At 41.1% G+C, this 14,610-nt stretch overlaps 1 protein-coding gene across 1 annotated transcript; it reads left to right on the top strand.

Annotated features, from left to right (window-relative positions):
* Nucleotides 1-3,300: 3,300 nt before the first annotated feature.
* acss3 (acyl-CoA synthetase short chain family member 3) lies at nucleotides 3,301-14,250 on the top strand. The gene is made up of 16 exons (XM_033989087.2): nucleotides 3,301-3,733; nucleotides 4,154-4,298; nucleotides 4,354-4,542; nucleotides 4,755-4,889; nucleotides 5,158-5,298; nucleotides 5,522-5,602; nucleotides 5,677-5,772; nucleotides 5,882-6,033; nucleotides 8,755-8,858; nucleotides 12,176-12,271; nucleotides 12,398-12,461; nucleotides 12,945-13,026; nucleotides 13,205-13,327; nucleotides 13,408-13,507; nucleotides 13,596-13,771; nucleotides 13,838-14,250. Exons 1-16 carry the CDS (start codon nucleotides 3,426-3,428, stop codon nucleotides 13,913-13,915), a joined length of 2,070 nt encoding a protein of 689 aa, XP_033844978.1. The 5' UTR covers nucleotides 3,301-3,425; the 3' UTR covers nucleotides 13,916-14,250.
* The last annotated feature ends 360 nt before the right edge of the window (nucleotides 14,251-14,610 follow it).

Here is a 14,610-nt window from a genome sequence, read left to right as displayed (position 1 = left end):
AGAGGGAGGGAGGGATGGAGAGAGGGATGGAGAGAGAGGAGAGAGAGACTACGGGAGCCGCCGCAGCATCACACAGCGCGAGAGGGAGGGAGGGAGGGATGGAGAGAGGGATGGAGAGAGAGGAGAGGGAGAGAGAGACTACGGGAGCCGCCGCAGCATCACACAGCGCGAGAGAGAGAGGGAGGGAGAAGGATGGAGAGAGGGATGGAGAGAGGGAGAGAGAGACTACGGGAGCCGCCGCAGCATCACACAGCGCGAGAGAGAGACAGAGAGAGAGGGAGGGATGGATGGAGAGAGGGATGAGAGAGGGAGAGAGAGACTACTGGAGCCGCCGCAGCATCACACAGCGCGAGAGAGAGGGAGGGAGGGAGGGAGGGAGGGAGGGAGGGAGAGAGGGAGAGGGAGGGAGGGAGGGAGGGAGGGAGAGAGGGAGAGAGAGACTAAGGGAGCCGCCGCAGCATCACACAGCGCGAGAGGGAGGGAGGGATGGAGAGAGAGAGAGGGAGGGAGGGAGGGAGGGAGGGAGGGAAGGAGAGGGATGGAGAGAGGAGAGGGAGAGAGAGACTACGGGAGCCGCCGCAGCATCACACAGCGCGAAAGAGAGGGAGGGATGGAGAGAGGGAGAGGGAGGAAGAGGGAGGGAGAGAGAGGAGAGGGAGCCGCCACAGCATCACACAGCGCGAGAGAGAGATGGAGGGAGAGATGGAGAGAGGGAGAGAGAGACTACGGGAGGCGCCGCAGCATCACACAGCGAGAGAGAGAGAGAGAGAGAGAGAGAGAGAGAGAGAGGGGGATGGATGGAGAGGGAGAGAGATGGAGAGCGTGTGAGAGAGGGAGAGAGAGAGATGAAGAGACTACTGGAGCCGCCACAGCATCACACAGACTGAGAGAGAGAGAGAGAGAGAGGGATGGAGGGGGAGAAAGAGATGTAGAGAGAGAGGGAGAGAAAGACTATGGGAGCCGAGGCAGCATCACATAGCGCGAGAGAGAGGGATGGAGAGGGAGAACGATGGAGAGAGGGAGCGTGTGTGAGAGAGAGAGATGGAGAGGGATGGAGAGGGAGAGAGAGAGATGGAGAGACTATGCGAGCCGCCGCAGCACCGAACAGCGTGAGAGAGAGGGAGAGAGAGAGATGGGGAGGCAGAGAGGGAGCGAGGGAGAGGGAGATGGAGAGACTACAAGAGCCACTGCAGCATCACACAGCGTGCGAGAGAGAGGGAGAGATGGAGAGAGGGAGAAAGATGGAGAGGGAGAGAGAGAGGGAATGGAGAGGGAGAGAGAGAGATGGAGAGATGGAGAGACTATGGGAGCCGCCGCAGCATCACACAGCGCGAGAGGGAGATGGATGGAAAGGGAGAGAGGGAGAAAGATGGAGAGAGAGCATGTGTGAGGGAGAGAGAGGGAGATATGGAGAGAGAGAGACTACGGGAGCCGCCGCAGCATCACACAGCGCGAAAGACAGAGAGAGATGGAGAGGGAGAGCATGTGTGAGAGAGAGCAAGAGATGAAGAGAGAGAGAAATTATGGGAGCCACCACAGCATCACACAGTGCAAGAGACAGAGAGAGAGGGAGAGATGGAGAGAGAGGGTGTATGAAAGATTGAGAGAATGCAAGAGAGCGCGAAAGAAAAGTGTGAGACATAGAAGAGCGTGAGAGAGTGTGACAGAGAAAGAGAGAAATGGGGAGAGAGAGAAAGAAGAGCATGAGAGGGAAAGAAGAGTGTGAGAGAGACAGCGTGAGAGAGACAAGGATGGAGAGCGATGCGAGAGAGAGCGAGAGAGAGAGGGAAAGAGAGAGAGAGGGAGAGTGAGAGCGCGAGAGAAATAGAGAGAGAAGAGCATGATAGAGAATGTGTGAGAGAGAGAAATGGAGAGAGCAAGAGAGAAAGAGTGAGAAAGAGAGAAAGAGAGAGTGAGAGAGAGATGTAGAGAGAGAGAGAGATGGACAGAGAGAGTGCATATGAGAAAGAGAGGAATGGAGAGAGAGTAAGTGCAAGAAACAGAGAGAGAGACAAGAAATGGAGAAATAGAGTGAGAGAGAGAGATGGAGGGAGAGAGCAGGAGAGAGCGAGAGAGAGGGAGAGAGAGAACTGGAGAAAGAGAGAGAGAGAGAGAGAGAGAGAGAGAGAGAGAGAGAGAGAGAGAGAGAGAGAGAGAGAGAGAGAGAGAGAGAGAGAGAGAAAGAAGGCCCCAATAGAAGATAATGAGTCTAGCAGTGCTCAATAAATGCATAGCTCATTTTCTCAGGTTAATGACAGCTCAATATATATATATATATATTAGGCCTGCTTGAAGGGCTGATAATCTGACAATGTGACAAACATTTTAAATTGTAGGATAGCTAAGTAATAGTATATACGTTAGTAACAAGCTTGGTAAAAATGATCTTACCAAAAACTCTTATGGGCTCGTTGTGAAGCCCCGAGTCCCACACATGTGCACTCCATGTTACCTGATGGACTAAATGATGGCCAACACATGTTCCTTATCTGTTTTTATTTGATTTTTTTTTTTATATAAAGCCTATCAGTGTTGGATATGATATTTCCCTCATATCAAACAGTTGTGGTTAATGGTATAGATTATTCATGCTGTCTAGAAGTGTAATGAAGCCCTAATGTGACTGACAACAAAATTGAAAACATGTGCAGAAGTGACCAGGCCTTCACCGTGGGCAGATGTGGGCAGATGTGATGGAGGGATGAGAGGGAGGGGAAGGGATTAAAGAGCAGTCAGAAAGAGGGCACCAAGAGATTATAGGCCTCTTCCATATGTGAATACTGGGCTATTTTTAAAAGACGCTGAAAAATAAAATGTAAGATCAAAACTCGTTTAAGGGTTTTACTCTGTTATTCTTCCATTTTGAAATACTTTTGCAAAACTGAGGCCTATATTTTATAGATCTATTCAAATATGTAGCAAAATGATGTAACTCAGCGCTCTCTGCCTGTTGCACCAAGCACTTTTGTGAGGTTTAAATATGGCTAAAACAATAGCTGCTTGCGTTGATATCGACATGCAGCTTAGGGAAGGTTGTCACTGAAATAATCAACCAAATGTGGAGAAGGAACTACCACCTAATGTGTTTTACCTAATTATGAATCAAGCATGTATGATGGCTCTATTCTTGTTTTTATGAGGAAACACCATAAGCCCATTATGTCTTAACAGTGTCATAGTGTTTTTTGCATGAGCCTGCAGAGGAGCCTGTTACACAAGTAGCCCATTACTCCAGTTTCTATGAGCTTCTCTTTGTTTCCCAATAGGACTGTGAGCTGTTGTGTCACGGTTCACATTCTTGAGGAGGTTTTCCCTCAGATGACGTCGCTCGGCGTAGACTTGTGTTAGCAGACTGTTCACCTGCAAACATCGTGAAAGTATCGAGGAAAATCAGTTGAACTACTTTCCAGACTGAGCCTGCAGCAATGCACTCGAGCATAAAGCAGTTTATTCGACTACAGCCCTGCGCCCACGCGCACTGCAGGACAGCCGCAGGAAAACTGCACATGGATTTAGCACAACCGCGAATAACAAGAGTCTGCGCAGCTGCAAACACACAGCGCTTCGTCCAGCAGGTCTCCAGGAAATATACGTCCGACACGGCGTACGACCAGGCCTTCAGCGCGGCCCGGGACAGCCCACAGGCGTTCTGGAGGGAAGCAGGACAAAACATTCACTGGTTTGAGCCATGGACAAAGACTTTGCACTTTGAAGACCCCGTGTTTCCTCAGTGGTAGGTCACGTGAGGGCAGAATCAAACGCAAACACAAAGTTCACTTTTACGTACATTTCTTAGTTTCTTTGAGTTTAGAAAGAGTTTCTTTTAGACCCGCCCCTGATCCATTCCTGTGTGATCCACTCCTGTGCGCCCTCTCCAGAGGCTGCTTTGTGCTCTCAGTGGTGCTGCTTCAGTTTCAGTGTAGGGAGAGTAAATGTTGAAACTTAGTCATTAAGACGAACATGGCTCACAGTTGGGATGATAAAAAAACATCCACACATTTGTGTGTCACTCGTAGTTCTATTAAAATACACTGAAGGTAATGAAATGACTCCTCCAGATCCCTTGCGTTATTTGAGCTGCTATATCCAGATATATAATCAGTATTATGCATATGTAGCCTATAGGCTATGGAATAATTTGGCTTTTTATCAGGTTTGCAGGTGGAAAGCTGAACATGTGCTATAATGCTGTGGACCGACATGTAGAGAGTGGACGTGGAGACCAGCCAGCCATCATCTATGACAGCCCTGTGACTGGAACCAAGCAAATCATCTCTTACAGAGAACTACAAGAACAGGTAAAAGAGGCTTAATCGACTCTTAACCACTGACTCTTGACTTTACATGTTTTAGGTTTCCAGGCTTGCAGGAGTGCTAGTGAAGCATGGAGTACAGAAAGGAGATCTAGTGGTGATCTACATGCCCATGGTGCCCCAGGCGATGTTCACCATGCTGGCCTGTGCTCGGATCGGTGCCCCACACAGCCTCATCTTTGGTGGTTTTGCTTCCAGAGAGCTAGCTGTCCGAATTACTCATGCCAAGGTTGGTAAAGGCGGCAACCTACTTTCATTTTAATCATTGTCTAAACACAAATGCTCTCTGTTTGTGCTTCTGTATTTTAGCACTCATTGTCTCTGTGTTGTGATGACATGTGTTTAGCTTAAATTGTCTAGAGATTAAATGTCTTTATTGAAACTGCATCACAATGTGGAATTGTTTGATGATTTTCAGCTTAATTCTTAATATTCTTCTAGCCCAAGCTGATGGTAACAGCCTCTTTTGGCATCGAGCCCGGTAGAAGAGTGCAGTACATTCCTCTGGTGGAGAAGGCCTTAGACCTGAGCTCCCACAGGCCCTCCAAAGTCCTCATCTTTAACAGACCAAATATGGTGAGCAGCAACTGGATTTGATATTTGCTATTTTAGTGCATTATATTTTATGAGGTATGGATCTTATGATAAAAACTGAATGCATTTTGGTTAGTTATTCAAGTTACACTATTTTGTTACATAGTGCACAGTTTATATCTGGTTAATTATGGTTAGTAAGCAAACAACAAAGTTAAATCTGTCAACTGGACAAATCTGGTTAGTAAGAAACATTTTTTGTGTTAGAAAAATTATTGTACAGAACTTTGAAAAGTTGATCATATTTCAGGAAAGAGTCTCTATGAACCCGGAGTTGTGTCTAGACTGGGATGAAGAAATGGCCACAGCCCAGCCGCATGACTGTGTATCTGTTCCCTCCAACCACCCCCTGTATGTGCTGTACACCTCTGGGACTACAGGGGCGCCAAAGGTACAGAGTTATGGTGCCATTCAAACAACCTACACACAGAGATTGTTTTGACCTGGAGGATGAATCACCAAGTCTGTTGCAATAGAGCCTCAGGTTGCTAGCAAACGCTGAAAAATAAGCAGAAACTCCATGTGAACTTCAAATTGTGACAGGAATAAAAAAAAAAAGTACCGGTAATAAAAAATAAAATTATAGACCTGTCGGCTTTTTTTTTGGCCCCTAGGGGATTGTGCGAGACACTGCGGGCTATGCTGTGATGCTGAAATGGACCATGTCAAATATTTATGCACTTCAACCTGGTGATGTAAGACTATCAAGTGTCTATCCATATAGTTATGAAAGAAATTCTTTTACATTACTTATTTACATGTCTTACAGGTTTGGTGGGCAGCGTCTGACCTGGGATGGGTGGTTGGACATTCATATATTTGCTATGCACCTTTACTCCATGGAAACACCACAATTCTTTATGAGGTATAAAATTACTATTTCCATGGTCCTTGGTCCTAGTCCGTGTCCTATGCTATTACATTTTCTCGTGGATTAATATAACACTACATAAGTTGCTGTTGTCTGTTGTTAGGGTAAACCAGTGGGGACTCCAGACCCAGGAGCGTTCTTTCGTGTCCTGTCTGAACATGGGGCCTCCTCCATGTTCACAGCACCTACTGCCATTCGAGCCATCCGCCAACAGGACCCTGATGCCGCCGTGGGAAGGAAGTACTCTCTTTCAAGGTAACTGTCATTGACTAATATGAATAATGTACCATGACCATAATATATTTGGAATAATTAACTTCACTTTAGCCAATATTAGACTGAAAGCAAAACATATACAGGGTATCTTACATCTCTATAGATGCAAAATCAAAAGTAATTTACAATAATTTATAATAACTTTGTAATTGTTTAACTTGCTAGGGGATAGACGTATGCAGTATATTTTTGTCCTAGATAAATTCCACCTGCTCTCTCTCTGAGTCACCATCTCTCCCACCTTCAATGAGCCGTGTGGGCTCCCACTTTGACCCACATGGTGACGGAACATATCTGAAATTGCTGCAGTGTTACTAGCTCTGTTAAAAGATAGACTGTACATAGATTTTGGATCATATTACTATTGGAAGCCATGCAAATAAATGTAAAATACTTTTGCTTTTAAAAATGGACCTGAGTCCCCAGACACAAATGTTGTGTGGGATACCTGTGGTCCATCTGTGGATTTTGTTTTGTTTAGGGAAAATATATTCTTACTTAATATTTTATTTGTCTGCTGTTTTGTTGTATGTGTCTTAGTGTGACACAACCATAATTGCAATGTTTTAAACAAGTTGGTCTATTGTCACAGCCTTTGACATAAACCTTCGAGTCTTATGCTCATGAATTCCTTCATTAATAGAGCATAGTATTTACTGCCTCAATTGATTTATTGTATAAAAGGCTGAACATCAGCCCACTTTAGTGAGTCTATAAAGCCATTGCCTGTGGGATCTTGTCTGTGAACTTTTAATCACATTTTAACACTTTCTTTGTCAGAACCACTGGGCTTTGATGTGGCAGTGTTAATTAAAAGTTTGTTGGTAAAGTAGAAAAACCTGCAGAATACATAATAGTTCCAGACTGACTTTTATGTCAGAGAACCAAAATGATTATTGACACTGTGAGACACAGAGCACTCTAGAGACCACTTTGCTCTCAGGTGAAGCCTTATCAACACACCAGAGGTATTTTACTCTTGCTGTTGAGCAGTATTGACAAAGTGACAGCATGGCCCTCCTCATAAAAACCTGCACTCTCACAGAACATTCATATATCTACACCATTTTAAGCACATATGCCACACGTGTGTGGAAAGTTCATGTTTTCTTACTGTTGTTGAGCCTACAAATTAAAACATTGTCATAGCATCTTACATTATTATTACATTATTGCATTTTTTAGGCTTTTTAGGTTCACTGTTCACAGCATCCCACTGATACTAATTGGCTGCACTGTTCTCTGTTATATCCTTTTGTTTGTGCAGACACTGTCCTGATTTGGGCAAAAGCCAAAATATAAAATCCCCTCAGCTGTTTCTCAGGTCATGTAGATCTTCATAGCTTCTACAATTTAAATCCCAGGATATCATTAAAACTGCAGAGGATTTGTCAGTGTAGGGATAAACTGTCAAACACTATTTTGCTGCATGTAAGCAATCAACACAGCCTTAGCAATTTCCTTAGCAATAAATAAGTTACTCTTTGCTGCAGTTGTACTAATCCTTATTACTTTGGAATACTTAAGTTTGTAGTTAGTTTGTTATTGTTCTTCAGTATTTATTAAAGGTATTTACCAAGTTTTGAACAAATTAATTAAAATATCTTATGGAAATTGGTGGCAGGTGATGCATGTGTCGGGCATTGGCTTTGCTTAAAAGGTTAGTGCTTTCTCACTCTTTATTCTGCAACCAGTAAAATCTTATACACATTATATTTTTCATTTTGTGATAGCTGCCAATTCTGTCTGGGTCGCCGTGGACACAGAAAATCACATTTATTAATAATTTGGGACGAAAAGGGAAAGTCTGAAAAGCGATATATAATGTAAATCTTTCCAAATACTGAAAGACCTTATGTGTTAACTTTGTGGTATAATGAATTGTTTTGTTAGGCAGTCTATACAGCCTCAACATGAAAACCATCTGAAGTGAATTGGGATGTTTGTCACTTGTATTGTGGTGCACCGTGGAGGGAAGTGTTTTCTCTGCCTATGTCTGAGATGACTGAGATTCTGGTCACCCCCGATGGAGATAATGTCGAATTGATTTGATGATACCACTCCATGTCCTTGCCTCTTCCTGCAGAGGTGAGAAGAAGCATTTGTCTGAGGTACTGGAAGAAGGCACAATAAAGGGGGATAGTAAACTGTTCTCCATCAAAGGAAGAGCTTGGGTTCCAAAAGTATGGTCATCTTTTAGGAAGTAGTTCAGAGGCTATAAGGTGCAGTCATTTGAAATAAGGGTATTTTTGTCATGCTATGAAAGCATTTGTATTACATTTCTGTATAGACAATTTTACAGACCTGGGCAATCTGACAGCACTGAATTCCTCCTATTTTCTAATGATTTTCTAATCAATGATTTTCTAATCAATAAAAATGCTGAACAATAACAATACAGATGTTTAATCAGTGCCATTTAGCATTAAAATAGAACTGTTCTTCCTTCAAAGGAACCAATTTGGTTTAGAGCAGAGATCTTGGCTGGTTGGTTTGTAAATCATCAGCCAAGGTTGGCTGATGATTGACGACTAGAAATGACTGATAAACTAAGTTAAAATGTGATTAATAACACATCCACAGCCCTATGTCATTCACCGGATGAGGGCTGTCAAGTGACCAAAAGTTTTACTCTTGATGTCTGCTGGTGGCCTCTGTGTGGGTTGATTGATAAATATTAAATATTGTGTGTCCTTGCAGGTTACAGACACTGTTTGTGGCAGGGGAACGTTGTGATGTTGAAACTCTGGAATGGGCCAAGAAAAGTTTTGGTGTCCCAATCTTGGACCACTGGTGGCAGACAGGTAACATCATAAATCAAGTACACTATGATGTGTTAATTATTATTAATTGTTTATCTGGTTCCATTTTGAAATATAGTTATGGAAAAAAGAGCTATCTGGACATTGTTCATACAATAGGACATTTTCTTGAATCGGGCTATTTTTTTACTCAACAAATTACGCGATGAAAGCACCACTGCAATGATAGTACATGTAGAGATAATATCAAAACCACTTGTCCTTTGTGGTGGATTTTTAAATCTGAATGAAGATAATAGTATGCAGAGACTTAAACATTTGTTATGGTTTCTTGTCACCTTTGTGCAAGTGATATTTAAAAATAAGTGAAAGGTGTAATATCACAGCAGAACATTAAAGCTTAGCTGCCATGTTTGCTGTGGTGAGGATCTTTCAGATAACTCCAGTTCAATCAGGGCAGTCACTGGAGGTTAATCTTTGGTCTGAGATAAATTATATTTAAATTTCTGTTGTTTTTTTTATTTTTATTTTTATCTTGATTGAAAGATTGATTAATTTTCTTTCCTATATATTGTTGACCAAAAAGTATTCATATGAATGTGTTTGGACATAGTTTGTATGTTCCAGGGGTATTCATTGCCTATAGGACATTCTTCCTTCTTGTGTTTCTGAATGAAATTGAATCTGTTGCTTGTACCGTCCCTCATGAATTAAAACTGTCACATTTAGCCAGGTGATTTATTGGGTCTGGAGTAAAAAAATACTGCTGGCATATAAGATTTGTGTGTGGATGTGTAAATCCCTTTGGATTCCTAACCTCCTGCTAAACTCAGTAACTGGCAGCAGGCACAACAGTCCAAATGGGCTCTCCATTTTGTTACGGTTCACAGACCACTTCCTTTTTACAGCCTGTCTCTTTTTGTTCAGGGTTTTTCAATTGATAAAGGGCAAAAGTGATTTCTCCCTGATAAGAATGGCTTTAACTTTAAGATTTTGGAGGTGATGCTGTCTGCTCATTTTATCTCATAAGACTTGTTAGATAATGCAGCTGTATCCTGTAATTCTGTAATTTGGATCATCAGCTCTTGGTTGTTTGTTTCAAATAGAAATTGTAGGCTTTTACATAGAAGCTACCCGTCTGCAAAACTTAAGATGGTGATGATGGAAGATGAGAGTCATGTTCCTCAATACTGAGAAACAGTTGAGTTGTGGATGTGCCCAGACCCTTATCAGTGTATACTGTCTCTGTATTATCAACCCCAAAAGGACATGTCACTCTTAATTTTGTCTTAACTCTTTTCCCTCACTCAAACCATGTGGTCTTCTTTAACAGTACAATATCATCTTCAGTTGTGTGAACTGTGATGCCATCTCACATATGTTCATTAGAAACATATCCTCCACAAAGCTGATAATAGTCCAAGCACTATTTTAAGCCCTGAGTGCCATTGGTGGTGGAGGAGGATGATGAAGGGCGATGATGTCACTGATGTTGCCTGGTAACAGATGTGTGTTTGAGCTGGTGGCGTTTGGCTGTGAGTCGGCAGTTAGACAGTTCAGTATCTCAGCATTGGAAGAGTACGGAGAACAAATGCCTTTAGTCAGTGTGCCATTATTTTCAAATGTCTAAATGGACCATTCTCTTTACATCTCTATCCTCAAGACTAAAGTGGATCTGAAGAGGTCAGGTAAATCTCGATGGCCATCAGTTCAAATATGCAGAAACAGAGACCGCATTACGCATTTACCTGTCAGCAACAACTTTCACATTCAACAACAGAATGATTAACTATTGAGACTTTTTACAGCCTACCGTATTTAAACTCCACGACCATTACTGTCCATGTAACCTGCTCATCCACAAATCAACACATGGATGCAAAACTCTGTAAGATGAAGTTTGTTTTGATCAAAATTACACCAGAGCTTTAACAAAATATCATTAAAATTCTACATTTACATTTCAACATTAACATTTCTAATATTTTACAAGTAATACTGCATAATAATGTCAATTGTTTTAGGTTATCGTGTGCATGCCTATACCACATATTGTATTGAAACATCTGGACCTTTGTGATTTCCAGGCACTGCGAGTTTGTACTGTAATTTCAATCAGTTTGTAAAACCTGTAATTATGCGTGCATTTGTTGAGTAGCCATGTTCGCACGGTGAGCACAGGGTCCAGTCATCTGCTCTGAGATCCATTTGGCATTCAGTCTTTGTATCATTTAGGGGCTGGTGTTTGTGCAGATTGAGGACTTTGATTGGAAAGTTAAACATTGAATTTGTATGCATAAGTTGGGCGCTTCATAAAAGAACCAGACTTTTTGAAAAGGTTTTAGATTGATAGTATTTGCGACACATGGAGGAGTCGTGGATATAAAACTATACTGTATGGTGAGAAAATGAAGCTTCTCACTATTTTTCTTCACTATTTTTATGTCACTATTCACAAATGACAAATCAAACTAGCGTACAATTATGGTGATGTAATTTGCCTAATTATGGGAAATGATCATATTTGTCAGTGGTTCACATGCTGCCTGGTCTGCTGTTTGTTTTCAGTTGTCATACTTTAATTATCCTGGTTTGTGTCTCTGTTAGTTTACACTAGTGAGCACAGGCTCCTACAATGGACATGTTTTTGCACTTGAGTCACTGTGATTAGATGCTTGTGCCAGGATTTTATTGACGGCAAATTTACTCTCTAAACATGTATTTTTGACAGTTAATGCTACTTTAAATATACTTTGAGAAATGTTTTATTACTATTGGGTCTATCAGTCACCTTGACCTTAAAAAAGACCACCTTACTTACATGCACTTACATGCTTAACTTTACTCTAGTTCCATAAAAAATATGAGTGTCATAAATGTTCAATCAATCAATATTTACAAATTTACCGAACATATTTATTATACATTTAACATATACACATTGTATTAAAAAGAAATTGTGATTTTGGTCCCAAGGTTCATTTGTGTTTGCTTTAACTTCACATAGAATGGGTTAAAATTTGTGGATGAGCATGACAATAAACTCCCCACTCCTCTTCCCCATGAGGTGTTTTACAAATTTTTTTTTTTAAATTAATGTCATTTACCATTCACATTTCTGCAGTAGTACTTTTGTTTGTAGAAGTAGCTCTGTTAAGGAAAGGGGGCTTAAGTTAGATGGCAGAATAATGCAGAGCCCAATGGAGCTGTCATAGCTTTACATTTTTAAGCAAAACAACAGTAATCCTTGTATTATTATTATTTCTCCCTGTTATGAACCTCAACCCTTGTTTTATTGTAGTATGTGATTGAGTTATTTGCTGTAAATACGTAACAGCTGTTGTCTTGATCTTTTTAAGAAACTGGCTCTCCCATCACATCTACATGTGCAGGACTGGGTCACTGTCTCACCACCCCTCCAGGACAAGCAGGAAAACCTGTACCAGGATATGATGGCAAGTTTCTGTTTAGGCTATAATTGTGTAGTGTAATTCTTACATTGTACTGATGGACTCACGTCAAGTTGGAGCAGTGACTATGAATTGATTGCCCTGAAAATAATCAAGTTTTCATTTTCACAGTCCGAGTCATAGATGATGATATGGAAGAGGTAAATCCAAGAACCCTGGGAAATATTGTTGTTAGGTAAGCATTTAGTTCACGTGCATGCATATATAACATGTATAAACTAGAGAAAAAGTGTTATCTCAATATTAACTGAATATTATTCACCATAACAATGTTCTTGCTACTGACTCTGTGCCAAAGCGGGGATTTCCATTGAATGCACTTGAACATGGTGCCCAGGAATAACAGGAAGTAGCTATAAACGGACAGCGACAGCTGTGTTACTGTACTGTATTGGCCAGCTCAACTCTCTGATAAGGCAGCATATAAAATATTTACAGAGGAAAATGGGAGAAAGCTTTTCTGAAGCAGACACATAGTGTTGCATGATACTGTTACTGCTGTTATTGCATTCTTTGTTGTATCAGAAATAAAACTCTGTGGTTACCACATAACATTATACTGTGTCTGTGTCCATGTAACTAATGATTCCTTGTATGTTCTTGTTTATTTTTTTAGTCTAAATTAGTTTAATCAAAATTTGCTTAATATTATTTTCAGGCTCCCTTTACCTCCAGGAGCTGCATTGTCTCTATGGCAGAACCAAGACCTGTTCAAAGAGCTGTACTTCACCAAGTTCCCTGTAAGTAAATAATTAGACTTTTCTAATATTTGTTATTTAATACAGACTCAATGTGCCTCTCAAGAGGGATATATTGTAAGAGGGTTCCCTCTAGTGTTCATAACTTGATTATACTCCCATTTCCAGAACTAATTATGCTCAAAATAATTTGTTTGTGTATATCTCTTTTTCCTTAAAGGGTTACTATGACACTATGGATGCTGGTTTTAAAGATGAGGAGGGATTCATTTACATCATGTCTCGGTCTGATGATGTCATCAATGTGGCAGGGCACAGGCTTTCTGCTGGAGCACTGGAGGAGGTACACACCTGGATATACATATTATCACTAGATATACAATACTTTTTTCTTACAAAATCTGTGCATTAACTGTTTTGTAGTCAATCCTGCAGCATCCAGCTGTAGGGGACTGTGCTGTAGTGGCCCTGGAGGATGCTCTGAAAGGTCATGTGCCATTGGCTCTGTGTGTACTCAAGAATGGTGAGTCATACAAGAAGCAACTATTTTCGCAGGCTATGGTTATATACAATATAGCATAACAATTGTTTTCATTCGGTTTCTTATGAAGGAGTGCTCAAAAATAGAGAAGAGATTGTTAAAGAGATAGTGATGCATGTCAGAGACACAATTGGGCCAGTTGCTGCTTTTAGAAAGGTCGTTTTTGTTCAAGCTCTGCCCAAAACCCGCTCAGGCAAGATTCCACGCTCCGCTTTGGCAAAACTGGTCAGCGGGAAACCCTACAAGGTATAAATAAATTCATGATAATTTCTAACTTAAGATGAACTGAGAAACCACTTTTTTTCTCCACAGATCACTCCAACCATAGAAGATCCCAAAGTCTTTAAAGCAATTGAAAAAGAGGTAGAAAAAGCACCATTAGGGGCCTAGTCAGTAGAATATTACGAGAGTAACTTCTATTCTGAAGTTTTTGTTTTTTTTTACAGTGCAGCTGCTAAATCATTTATAAATGAGTTTGTCCTAAAAGCTTTTTAATTATGCATACTGTTTTTAAGTATGGACAATATTTATCATTGCAGCTTTTTACCAGCTTTTGTGCCATGCACATTTTAGTTAGTTGCTGACATCTGCAATTTTGTTGCATTTTAAATGTTAGTGTCAACACCAGTCAAAAGTTATAACAGGAAACACAAGGTACATACAGTTTCTTTTAATGTAATTGAAATTTGTTTGCCCGCACCACAAAAGTACAAGAAGTTATAAATAAAAAATGAACACAAAATAATGACTCATTGTTCGTGCAAATTGTCAAAAGAAAAGCGTAAACCCATTTACGTCAGCAGTCAGAAATAACTCAAAGACAGATGACAGGGACGCAGTAGGAACCCTTGGACAGAAACAAAAAATCAACAGTTACACCAATGTAAGCCACAGCAAGCAACAAGTTTCAAATGTCACCTCACTTCACCATGGTCATATACACTCTAACTACGCACACTATGAGCGAAAGCGTCTGTCTTTCAGTTATTCCCTCTGATGTGGACGTGGTGGAGGGCTCAGGGAAAAGGCCAGCTCGGCTGAGAGAGTGTCCTTGTGTTTTACTCCTGACAGAAAATACAGTACAA

This window comes from Periophthalmus magnuspinnatus, chromosome 23, assembly GCF_009829125.3.
Source record: "Periophthalmus magnuspinnatus isolate fPerMag1 chromosome 23, fPerMag1.2.pri, whole genome shotgun sequence".
NCBI lineage: Eukaryota > Metazoa > Chordata > Actinopteri > Gobiiformes > Gobiidae > Periophthalmus > Periophthalmus magnuspinnatus.
The sequence above is the reverse complement of the archived record's forward strand: the minus strand, read 5'-3'. Positions and strand labels throughout refer to the sequence as shown.

Bases quoted from the DNA above. Each gene is read 5' to 3' on its own strand.
- acss3 (XM_033989087.2), top strand. From the start codon at position 3,426: ATGCACTCGAGCATAAAGCAGTTTATTCGACTACAGCCCTGCGCCCAC. The intron at 5,299-5,521 runs GTACAGAGTTAT...TTTGGCCCCTAG, and splicing joins GGACTACAGGGGCGCCAAAG to GGGATTGTGCGAGACACTGC. The intron at 12,462-12,944 runs GTAAGCATTTAG...TATTATTTTCAG, and splicing joins CTGGGAAATATTGTTGTTAG to GCTCCCTTTACCTCCAGGAG.